This window comes from Alexandromys fortis, unplaced genomic scaffold (assembly GCF_014885135.2).
Source record: "Alexandromys fortis isolate MF-2015 unplaced genomic scaffold, M_Fortis_MF-2015_v1.1 scaffold_71, whole genome shotgun sequence".
Lineage (NCBI taxonomy): Eukaryota > Metazoa > Chordata > Mammalia > Rodentia > Cricetidae > Alexandromys > Alexandromys fortis.
The window spans coordinates 3,919,658-3,932,518 of NW_026067954.1; the positions used below are offsets into that span (position 1 = coordinate 3,919,658).

General features: G+C 37.6%; 1 protein-coding gene across 3 annotated transcripts in view; it reads left to right on the top strand.

Annotated features, from left to right (window-relative positions):
• The window catches only part of Smad2 (SMAD family member 2), a 61,092-nt gene that overhangs the window by 35,263 nt on the left and 12,968 nt on the right, over positions 1 to 12,861 (top strand). For 2 of the 3 annotated variants that reach the window (XM_050151607.1, XM_050151606.1), the window contains exons 3-6: positions 7,262 to 7,351; positions 8,317 to 8,510; positions 9,244 to 9,378; positions 12,427 to 12,501. In XM_050151607.1, the coding sequence (XP_050007564.1) occupies positions 7,262 to 7,351; positions 8,317 to 8,510; positions 9,244 to 9,378; positions 12,427 to 12,501 (494 nt within the window). The remainder of the gene's footprint in view (positions 1 to 7,261; positions 7,352 to 8,316; positions 8,511 to 9,243; positions 9,379 to 12,426; positions 12,502 to 12,861) is intronic. The other variant, XM_050151608.1, reaches the window with a different exon arrangement.

Consider the following 12,861-nt stretch of genomic DNA (forward strand, 5'->3'; position numbering starts at 1 on the left):
TTGTAGTAATTCCTGTGAGTGTGATTAGAAGGAAAAGTTGATAAGGATTTCTTCCAACTTTACTGCTAAATAATTTCATGAGTACAGTGATAACTAGTATGTCTGTATGCTGACAAATGTGGTTATCATATTTGTGCCCTTAGGGTTTTAATAGTTGTTTCATTTCTCCTTTCCATGCCTGTTTTCTTCAGGGTGAATATAGAAGCAAGAAAGCTATATAATACATCTGTGATAATCTGCCCTAGAGAAACTGTTCTATAAAAGAACTATGGGGCTTTGAATAAGATGCAAACACAAGTGTGCTTGCTCATCTGTCTTTATAGTAATGCAAAGAGATCATTGTAGATGTTCTATGGTCTGTTATATCGTATTTCACATACATATGATATTCTTCATAAATTGTATTAGTAAACTGTTAAATTTAGTCAGAAGTTATTTGACCATTTTCTTTTGGTATAATTTTCAATAGCTAAGCTGTTTTACAATGTCCTGAAGTTAGGCAGTCAAATAAACTAGGAAATGTAGAGTTGATGTGTTTGGGGTATTGGTGTCATTGTTTGAGAAAATAAAATTTGTCAGCCTCCCAGTACTACAAAACAGACAGGACAATAACAAAAAAACCTGTTTCTTTAGGACACTTTATTTCATATTGCTTGTCTTTTTCAGACCTTCCTTTTGCTGTCTGCAGTCTTTGCAGATCCTTTGTTCTCATACAGCAGGTTCTGTGTTCCACATTGAGTACCACAGAGCTGTTTCTTGTTCATTTCCACTAAGATTGTTTCAATGCATAGAAATGTAATTGAGTGTAAGGGTATATTGCTGTTGCTGTTTTTGAAAATAGGTCTTAACTATATAGCCCAGCCTGGCTTAAACTGGATCTAGATCCTTTCTCAGTCTCTCAAATGCTAAAATTGTAGGCTTGGGCCACTATTTCTGACTTTTACTTTGTTAACCTCACAAAATTTTTGTATATGAAGCACATGTATCGATTGGGTGTTCAGACAAATTAGTTTTGATCAATGAAGGCACCAATGTGTCATATAGGACCTGTCAGTTCTTTCCCAATGGTTCTGTCCCTAAGCAATGTTGGTTTGAACTGACTTTGTCAGTTCAGTGTATTCATGTAAATGGAATCAATTTAGTATCTAGCCTTAAATGTTGAGCTTCTTTCCATCAGCAGAGTATTTCTGAGATTTATCAGTATATTCAGAATCCGTTACACTGGTGAGGGGTGTGGCTGCGTGATAGAGTACTTCCCTAGTTCACTAGTCGAGTCCCTTAGCACGTGGGGGCCCTAAAAACACACAGATAGACACATAGCATACAAACCTCGCATTTGAATTCTTTGTATTTTCATACACTTTGGATTAGTTTCATTAACTGCAGTGTCACAAAAAGTTTTGTAAAAATAATGACTCTAGTAGATTAGAAAGATACAGACCATGTTAAAAATGAAACATCTTGATATGGGATCATTCCACCTATGAATACAGTGTGTTTTAAATGTCTCAATATTTTTTAGTTATTGCTTAAGCTTTATATATCTTGATGAATCTTTTTAAATATTTTACATTTTAGACTTGTTACTGAAATAATGGGAATACAGTAGATTTTACATTTGCTTGTATATCTTACAACATTGCTCAGTTCACCAGTGTATTTTAGAGGTTTGTCATAGTTGTCCTAGGATTTCTATATAAAGTTAAGGCATTAGTCCCAAGAAAACAGTTAATATTTCTACCTTTTCCTGTAGTTTGCATTTTTAATTTTTCTTTGTTGTGCTAATTAGAGCCTCCTGTGCAATGCTGATTAGTCACACATAGTTTTCTATAAAAATTTAAAACACCAATTTGATTTTTTTTTAATATGAGTGGGAATTGAACCCAGGACCTTCCTGTTTTAATATTGGGGATTGAACCTAGGCCGGCCTCCCTCCCTCCCTCCCTCCCTCCCTCCCTCCCTCCCTCCCTCCCTCCCTCCCTCCCTCCGGGCCAGCACTTCTGCCACTAATCGGTGTAATTGCCAAGGAAGGCATTTAACCGGGGAGCCTCCTGCCTCAGCCTGGTAAGTAACTGGTATTATACAGGCCTGCACCACCAACCCTGATTCAAAATAGCTTATTTGAATGTGTTTTCCGATGTAAATGTATCTTTATAGCTTCTTTTAGCTGTCTACCCACTTCCCCAAACATTCTCATACTGTGGTATCATTATCATTTAAAATATTGTAAAGTGTATTTTGGTATTTCTTCTTTCACTTAGAGGTTATTTAGTTCCATATTGTTTATTCTAAAATTTTTGATTTTTTTTAATGGCCCCAGCATGTGGTGGTTTTTTTTTTTAATACTTTATGTATACCTGAGAATTTGTTAACGATGTACAGATCTTCTGTGACTTACAGATGGGTAGGGGTGTGTGTGTGTGTGTGTCTGTCTATCTGTGTCTCTGTGTCCTATCTATTTAAAGAATTACTGAGATTGTTCTGGTGTTGGTTTCTTATTTTTTGTCGGGCTTTGCTTCCTTTATTTTGTTACTCCCTTTTCTTCCTATGGTACCTACTAGGAGTAGAACTGTGGCCTCCCACAGGCTAGACCAACACTCTGTCTCTGATGTATCCCCAACCCACATTTATCTTAAAACCAACTTTAGATACTTTCAGGGTCGTTAGTGTTTTGTGTTTTTATCTTTGGTAATAGTCTTATATCTTATTGTTACTAGGGAATTTGGCGCTACCTCTTGGATTCTAAGACTTGTCAGTAAGAGGACTGGAAGATATACTTGGAAAGAAGCTCAAGGACAGTTTTGTTACAATTTCAGAGAAGACAAGAACAGGAAAACTCCTGGCAATTGTCAGGAAGAGAGAAGCTGTTCCCTATAAACCAAAGAAAACAATGGGTTTTGGCAAAGCAACCACATGAAAGTGGAAGAAGCAGGGGCCTCAGAGAAAGTGAAAACCCTAAATCACAGGAAAGCAAGATCAGGCTTTGGCCAGAATCTGAAAGAAAAGAGCTAGTTACACTTTCCTGGGTAACCCAGGAGAGAGTGCAAGTACCTGGGCAGGACTTGGTGGGAGCTTTGCAGATGGCTGCATGGAGGGTTTCTTGGGATGACAAATATATTATTTCAAAAAGGGAATGATTCTGTTTTATGTGTATGACTGTTTTGCCTGCGTGTATGTGTGTGTACTGTGTGTATGCCCAAAGAGTTGAGAAGATGGTGTCTGATTCCCTGGAACTTACATCTATCTATGTATTCTTTCAGTTGCAAAGTTTTCTTGACATTTCTTAGACATTGTGAGAAAATAATACCATCTTTTATCTTTAACTATTAACATTTTCAGCTCTTTTAATTTTTTTTCGTAATTTTAGGTTTTCTTTTGTTGTAATTTTCCTTTATCCTGAACTTTAAGTATTTATTTCCTGCAGAGTCTGTTAGAAGCAAGTTAGTTTCTGTTCCACAGTATATATTTGTGTCTTGACTTCTTTTGCAAAGGCCACTTTGCTTGTTTGTGGACTAATGGGTTAGGAGTTCTTTTCTCTCAGTTCTGTAAAGATGTTCCATTGTCTTCCAACTTTCTTTGTTTCTTCAGACTTTGTTTTTCTGCCTCTGTAATGGATTGTTCTGCTTTGGCGGCTGCCAGAATAGACAAGACTTTAAAGGCAGCAAGAATGGGTCTTATTTTGTAGTTTCTACAGGGAGGGAAGATGTGATTTCAGTTTGACTTCTGTAGAGATGACTGAGCATTAAAGGAAAAAAAGTAAGGATTTAGGCAAAGCCAAAGATGTGGAGATAGAGAGAGAATAGAAGGGTCACTGGATGTCAGTTCAGAGAGGTTCCTCTAAGTGCTAACTTGACGCCTACTCAGGTGACTTCTTCTGGAGTTGGGGTGTGAACCCTCAGGAATTCCTGCCTGAGGGTCTTTGAGAGGAGCTCAGAAAGTTGAAAAGGATTTGTACCAGAAGGGTTCTAAGAGAAGAAAGTGTGACCTGCCATAACTTGTTGGGTAGTTAGTTTAAATTACTTGGTGTTCACTAGGCCTCTTGGGTGTTTAAAGTTCAGGTGTTTTGTTTGTTTTGTTTTTTTTAAGTTGAAAATATTTTAAGACTTGGAAATGTTTCAACCATTTTCCCTCTAGACTTTAATTTATTTCAATTTGTGTCTACTCTTGTTATGTAATTGTACACATTGTTAAGACTTTTTTTTTTAATTTTTTTATTTTACTATGCTTGCTTAGGTAATTTGTACTAACGTATGTGTTCATTAATTTATTTTTTGGCCATTGAGTTCTTTATTTTGGAGTTGGTAATTTTCAGCTTTAGCATTTGTTTGATTCATTTCTGTAGTTTACATTTTTTGAGATTCCCGATCTGTTCATTAATTTCATGAGCATATTTGTAATAATTGCTCTAAAGCTCACATCCGATCTGTTTCTGTTTGTGTGACTGTTAGTTGTGTGCTGGTTCTGTGAAACAGCATTGTACTGTTGTCCTACCCTCTGAAGAGTTGGGTTTTGTTTTAGCAGGTAATTTAGTAGCTTCAAAATCTAGACTTTCCTCTACTGTTGGCAACCATTGCATTATCAGTTCTTTGCGCTTTTCCGAGTTCTGGTTTCCTCGACCGCTGTGGATTTGTCCATGTGTGTCAGTCAAGGATTCATGCATAGGTCATAGTTTGAAGATCCCTCCCCAGTGGCTCTTTTATTTACTTATTGTTAAGCTGCAGTTTTATGTGTGAGTTCTGGTTATCCTGAGTTACTGAGACTGGGGGTTTCCTTCAAGTACAAAGTCTTGGGAATGCAGCTCTCATCCAATGCAGCATTCCTTACCTGCAAGTTGACACCTTTCAGTTTGCATCTTCCGGTCTTTCTACTTTGTTTTTAAATGCTTTTTATATTTGGTTGGTTAAAACTGTGGTTTGAGAAAAATTACCTAATTGAAGCTCCTGACCTTTGCTGGAAGTGGAGTCTGCTCTGCGCTTGTATGCTCTGTGTCTGTGTGCATTTGAGCTGAGGAGGATTTGTGATGTAGGATCAGTCTCCTCAACCTTCTGGTGGCTCTTACTGTGTTATGCTTGGAGAATCTTGTCTGGATCATAAATCTATGAATTTCTCTTTATCTGCCTTTGTGTTTAGTTATGTTAAAGTTGTGTCTTTAATAACTACACATACTTTAGTTGCTTTGTACATTACACAGTGGATCCGTTTTAGAGTGTTTGGCTGGGTGTGGTGATGTACAACCATAATCCCAGCCCTTGGGAGGCTGAAGCACGTTTGTGTGTTTGAAGCCAGCTTGAACTACATATGAAAGAAGCAAGCAAGCAAACATTTTGCTAGCCAGCATTGATTCTTTTCAGTTTGAGGGAACGGGGAAGGTGAGAGACAGGAACCCCAATGGGGGCATGACCTGGGTCGGGCTGAAGTAGACTAAGGTCTGTGTCATGCATCTGTCCATTCATGTTCTTACCCGTTGCTCTCTATTTGTTTTATTTCACGCCCAATAGAACACAGTTTAAGTGCTTTGTGCCCTAGATTCTGGTGGTCCTGTTGTTCTCAGAGGAACCTGAGTGAAGTGTTCTTCTAATGCGATGACAGAACAGCCTCAGTTATGCCGTTATTTTCCTTTAATCAGCTGTATCCTATCATTTCAGTTCAAAATCACAAGAGGAAGATCTATATTATTATTTCATTTCTTGACTTTTTTTCCCATTCGTAGTATAGTGATGTTTGTACTGTTAAAAAGTGAGACTGTCTAAAACATACCAGGGCAATACAGGAAAATTTCTAAGTATTTCCCCCTTTCCTTTCTGTCGCTCTGTCCCTCTCTTTCTCCCCTTTCCCAGCTACTGTTCAGTTCTAGTTACTCTGCACTCTAAATCAGGAGTGTCCTGGAACCAAATAGCTGTCTTAAGGGGCCCTGGGTCAGGCTAGATCAGTGGTTCTCAACCTGTGGGTCATGACCCCTTGGGGGGGGGTCAAAAGACCCTTTCATAAGGGTCACCTCAGACCATCAGAAAACACAGATATTTACATTATGATTCATAACAGTAGCAAAATTCCAGTTACAATGTAGCAACAAAATATTTTTATGGTTGGGGGAGGTTACTGCAACGAGGAATTGTATTGAAGGGGTAAAGCGCGTAGGAAGGTCGAGAGCCACTCCTCAGATTGTCCCTAGCCTCAGGAGAGCCTGTGCTTTCCCACTGCCCTTCGTTGATCCAGTTCTCTAACTAATGGTGAGAAAATATAAAATTTAATCAGTTATTTATTCTTCAAGGTTATTAGAAATGTTCCCTTTTTCTTAAATTTTGTTGTTTGGTAGTATGTGTGAAGTGGAATTGAATTTCAAAAAATATATTTGACTAATTTAAAGAGTATAGCTCCATAGCTGAAAGATAAGGCCACCAAAACTCCATACTGAAAGGTCCATTTCAGTTCTTCCCTTTGCCCACAGGCCAGTAGTTACTTTGAGATGAAGTAGTAATAGTGATTTTGACTTGCCTGTACTCTAGAAAGATGCGAAAAGAAACTTTAAGATGTGTTATATGGAGTGACTTTAGTGATCTTTGGTGCCCTTTATAGACGACGGCAAGAGAACAGTTACAGCTTTCAGTGAGACTGGAGTACAGACGGATAACTGGGGCATTTTACTCCTTGGTGTGTCTGCTTGGTTTATTTTATGTATTTGTTTTTGAGACAGGCTCTCATAGATCAGGCTGGCCTTCAATTTACTGGGTAGCCTAGACAAGCATTGAATTCCTCTTCCTCTCACCTTTATCCTCCAAGTGCTGGGAATGCAGGTGTGTGCTACCACACTCAATGATAAGTATTTATTTTCAGTGGGACTGTTTCTATATTAAAAGCATCAGTTGACAGCTATTTTTAATTGAAGTAGGTTTGTTATTGTTGCTGTTTTTTAAAACTGAGTAATGAACTGAAGCCTTGCTAGTGGGGTTGATGACATAGGATGAAGTCTGAGTAGAGGAAGTTAGAAAGGATGTTATAGGTATGATTGCATTAGGTTAGTGAGCATTGGTGTTCTCATATAAAAACATAATCATAACTTATCTGGAGTCACATGTTCCATTTATTGGCTTCCTTCATATAGAAAATATAGTGGCCAGCAGTGACCCATGGTGGGTGAAGCCATGTATATCTTCTGGGTGAAGGAAGTGTTCTGTACATTCTCCATGCTTTGCATCATGGTACTTTGAATAACCATGCTTCCATGTTCACATCAACTTTTTGTTTTTCAATTTATGCACAGCACTTGCTCTGAAATTTGGGGACTGAGTACACCAAATACGGTAGATCAGTGGGATACAACAGGCCTTTACAGCTTCTCTGAACAAACCAGGTGAATATTCTGCCCTCTCTGAACCCTAGAGACCTGGTGGGAGGGTGTGCTTTGGAAGACCTTGATGGGATTGCGTAGCGTAATTTTTGCCTAGGTTGTTAACTTATTGTAAAGAAGGCATAGCATATGAATTATCTGCTTGCCAGTATTAAAAATATATTAAATGTTTCAACTGATGTTTTGGTCAATGCAATTTTAGTTTTGAATCTTTCAATGATTGTGTCCCATAAAGAATGAGTCCTTTTTATAGTTCTATACTCAGCTGTAGTCCAAGATTAAACAGATTTGTTATTGGCCTAATTTTTAAGTAGATTCTAGTTTTTTCTAAATTTCTTGTTAATCTCATTGTTATACTAGTAACTGATGAACGCTTACATCACAATTAACAGTAGGCTAACTTGTTTTTCTGTCATCTTTTTTTTAATCACTTCATTCTCTTGTAAGCCCATTGGTATTTGTCCATTTCATCTCACGTTCATCACCATCCGCATTTCTGTGTGAGCTTCATAAATAAGCCTCAGATATTAAAAGTCACACTTGAATAACAACTTTAGTCCCAGTAAGTTACTGTCACATCATTGTTGGTATTTACCACCATTTTCATACTACTTCCTTTTTTTGACAACCAGTTGCTTCAGAATTAATGCCTTTGAGGATTTAGCTTATTAAAAATAGACATGAAATTTTCAAGTATAACCACGTAACACTTTGTAGACCACCTGCCGACGAAGTTAGCCTTCCGTTGGCATGTGAGTTGTTATACGACACTGATAGGAGACAGGTGCTAGTGCCGCTGCTTGATCAGATCCAAGCCTGAGTGCACTGTTCTTCCTGAATATCACTAGAGCTAACTCAGTGGCTATGGTTTCCTTCATTGTGCTCTTAGTGTATTAATTCATCCCTTTTGATGACATCTCGTCTCTCCTTCTAAAAATGCCTTCCTCTTTCCCCTTGCTTCCGAATAGGTCTCTTGATGGCCGTCTTCAGGTTTCGCATCGGAAAGGGCTGCCACATGTTATATATTGCCGGTTATGGCGCTGGCCGGACCTTCACAGCCATCATGAGCTCAAGGCAATTGAAAACTGCGAATATGCTTTTAATCTGAAAAAAGATGAAGTGTGCGTAAATCCTTACCACTACCAGAGAGTTGAGACACCAGGTAGGAAAACCAGGTGGTTTTGTTTTTGTTTTCCTGGTTTTAAATTAAAAGACTGACTGAAGGCTAATATTCCTTGTGCCTCCGGGAAATTTTAATGTAAAGTAGTAATAAATTCTCTTGAGTATATTATTTGGTGGAAGTTTTAAATGCTTTCTTATTTTTTAAACTTCATGGAAAAAGGGGCGTGTCCACTTCCTGGGAATGTACTCTATTGGACAGGCAGGTGTGTACCGAGGAAATGTCACAGACTTGCTGTCTGCTGAAAGTGGTCCATGTGTCTCTCTGGTACCTACCTTCAACATTCCACTCTGACTGCTTTCAGAGTGATAGCATTTTTAGAGAAGTAATAGAGTGAAGTTTATTTAGGACTTTGGTTTTAGCGAGCTAAAAAAAAAATCCTAGAGTCTTAGAAAAATTTTTACATCTGACTTTAGTGATGACTTTTCACTCACCATTTCTAGTGGAATTTTATAAATTCTTATGGTAATGCAATATTGACAGGGCCAGATTGTTCCCCAAAGTAAAAAATAAGCCTTAGTTTGGGAACTTACATGGTGAGTTCCATAAGTCAGCTCCATGATGAGATTTGTCAGGTTCTAGGTGTCTTAATACCAGACAGGTGAGCCAAGACTTTGAAAAGTGAAGCTGCTGCCTTCTGTCTGTGAAAACCTTGAGTAAAGACCCCTCCCCTTTAGCACACTTGCCACTAACTCTGATTCTTTAACTCCTGCAGTTTTGCCTCCAGTATTAGTGCCTCGGCACACAGAGATCCTGACAGAACTGCCGCCTCTGGATGATTATACCCACTCCATTCCAGAAAACACTAATTTCCCAGCAGGGATTGAGCCACAGAGTAATTACATCCCAGGTATTTTTGCCTTGAAAATCTCTTAAAACTTAGGTAAATAGCAATCTTGTAACAAATGCCAAGTGTTAGTAATTTGGTTTAATTTTCAAAATGTTCTTGGCTCTGGATGGAGAAATCTGATTTGTGGGGATGGTTTTGTGCAGGGTCTGCGCCCAACACATTAAACGGTTTATCTCGATAAAAGGTTTACTTTTAATTTCCTTTTCTTTCCAGTGACTTTAAAGAAAATACTCTGAGGAGTAAGAAAAAGATTCTAGTAAGTTTGTCATAGCTGCTGAAGTAGAGAGGAGTCCAGAGCGTGATCATACTATGTCCCTGGAACAGACAAAACCACGCATCTCTAAGCAGTCATTTCCCCTGGGGAATTTGCTGATGCTTATTGCGAATAAACACTTAGTAGTACAATATTTTAGTTTTATAGCTAGCAACACATTGAGGAAAATAAAGGGCTTGATTTTATTTCTCCTGGGCCTAAGGTAATTCTGAAAAAAAAAAATGAGTGAATTCAGCAACGTGGTTCTCAAATTCTTTGGTAAAAACTGTGGAGTATGTGGGGTGAAAGGAGGGGGACAACTGGATTCAGTTGTCCTTTCCACTTTTGCTTGAATGCGGGACATTGATGAGGTTGCCAGGCCTGTGTGGCAGACACTGTACCTGCTGAGCTATTTTGCTGGAGCTCAGATTCTGCTCTTATCTCTTGTTTTATGTGACCCAGTAATATTTCACGATTCAGTACCAACTCTATAGTTTTTATTGTTTACTGGAAAAAAGATAGATACTTATTCTTTGCAGAAACTGATCAGGAACTATTTGTGTTCTGAAGTTTTTATGTCTTTTAATCCCTGCCTACCTGCCTCTTCCATTCCCTCATCTTTTTCTTATTTTTTTTATCCCATTCCAGCTTTTATTTTATGCAATAAGAAATATCCAGGGAGTAAAAAACTTTTATTTGGCATTATAAAAATGGTATTTGTCCATTGAAGATAATTTTTAAATTATTAGGGAAAAATGAGTTTTATTGGTTTTAATAGCTCATTTAAGTATTGATTTATTTCAAAAGAGTACATTTTAAGGGCTTCTCTGTCCTATGCCAACCTGCTTTTAGCCCCCAGGTGCTAGTATATAGAAACTTTTTGTGACATTAGTAAAGAAAAGGAGTAAGGTGAGGGAAGAGAAGAATCGTAAACTGAAACATTTCCTTTTTGGGAGAATTGAGTATCTTTTATACACTGGCTAGAAGTGGAGTGGGATTGTGTGTGTGTTACGAAGTGAAGCGTTTAAGTCTTTCACGTGGCAACTGTTGTTACTTCATAAGGCAGACAAATTAAAATGTGTGCGTATCGCAGTCTTCTGAGACACACACCAGCGAATTACTTGCAATATTATTCAGAATGCTTTCTTGTTTAATGTTAAGAGGTTTAGGCTTTTTTTTCCCCCTTTATTCTTTTAACTATTTAAATGTTAGTGGCATTTTATAAATGTTTTATAAAGTAGCAAAGTAGAAGGGAAATGCACCAGTTTTTCTGGACACTCGGGCTTTCCTGCTCCCATTGACAGCAAAACCAAAGAATTTACTTTTGTTTCTTGTTAAAATTTTTATTTTCAATATAATATTTGAACAAATTAGATTTGAATAAATATAAATAAAATACAATTTTATTTTTATTAATTTAAAGTATACGTAATATGTATGTCTATTTGCATGTCAGTGCAGATACCCACAGAATTCAGAAGGGGGTGTTGGCTTCCCTAGAGTTGAGTCACCTGACCTGGTGCTGGAACTGAGTTCAGGTTCTTTGCAAGAATAATACCTGCTCTTAAATTCTGAGCCATTGCTCCAGTCCCTCAAAAGAACTTTTATCATTATTTTAATGCTGATAACTTATCAGTTTATAAATAAATAATAATGGAGGATGGTAATAGAATGAGATAAAGTGTCTTAAAGTTGAGTTTTTTGCGTCTTAGACCTTTGAAACACCAATGTTGAGACTGTCGGATCTCAACTTTTTAAATTTTCTTACATTTAATATTTAAAATAGTGTGTATTTTTTTTATTTGGATCTATGAAGATACTTTTTTTTTTTTTTTTTGCCATACTGACTTCTAAATGAGAATGGGGGAGGCAGTTTGTTTTAAAGACAAGTTGACTCTTACTGTGTAGACCAGATTTGCCTCGAACTTACAGGGATCCTCCTGCCTTTGCCTCCTTGAATAATGTCAGAATCTTTTTCCTGTTGTGTGTCTGCATTATTTTGAGTTATTGTTAAAAATTGAAAATGATACACTGTTGAAATTTTTTGGACTTCTGCCATTAAAATCAGAAATGATAAAATTGTATGCATGTTTTTATTATCTTTGAAATTTACTAAGTTTTATAGGTGCCTCCTGAATGTAAACATTTTACTCCAAAAATGTGTTGGAAATGATGTTAGAATCCTAATATTTTCAGCAAGTACTTTACGTTGTTTCTGCTTCAGGCATTTAGAACTGTCAGGCAGTTAGAAATCTAAGCAGGGGTGGTGGATTCAGGGTAGGTCAATCCTGAATCAGGCTACTGTAACCTGCTCAGTACAGTTTAGTGTATTTTGAAATCCCAGGTGTGTGTACATCAGTCTTCTTCCAAGTGATTGTCCGTGCCTGTACATGGTGTCCACTAGTTTAAAAGAGCGAGAATACTAATGTCTTTGAATTCTACTGAGAGGTATCTTTGTAGTTAAGCTCTTGACTGTTTCAGAATACATACACATGAACCAGATGTTAAATAATGTGTAAGAAAATATGCCAGAAAAAGTGGGTTTTGTTACAGGTCTGCTTTAGGGATTCATCTACAAGATACAGATTAGACTCTCAGTTGTGGACCCAGTTTTGCTGTTTATAATGATGTATATTTATACACATAGAGAGTAGTATCTAAGTTTGCTTTTGATGGATGTTTCGTGTGTGTGTACACACACATATATACATCCTTTTTTTGGTTTTCTCATTGCTTGCATATGGTAACTGGGAGAAAAAGCTGAAATCAAATCAACTATATTTGATTTGTTGTAGAAACGCCACCACCTGGATATATCAGTGAAGATGGAGAAACAAGTGATCAACAGTTGAACCAAAGTATGGACACAGGTAAATATGAGCTTTTCAGTAATTGGTCATTGAGTTGACTTTCTGTGATCTCAGAGCATATCACTAGATTCAGCTAACCACAAATCAAGAATTTTTGAAAATAAAACTTGATTCTGGGACCTACTAAGTTGGCTGAGTGGCTAAAGGTGTTTGCTGTCATGACTGCTCAGGTTTGACCCTTAGAACCACAGAGTAGGAGCATGGAACGTGCATGCCCACACAGTAGCTACCCATTCCAGGGTGAGAAAGCAAACTGTTGGTTCAGGAGCAGTGTTTGCTGACACTTAGAGAGTTGGAAAATGTAATCAAAAAGTGAACCTCACCTATCTTGACAGTATATCTGAGCTGCCAAATGGGTAC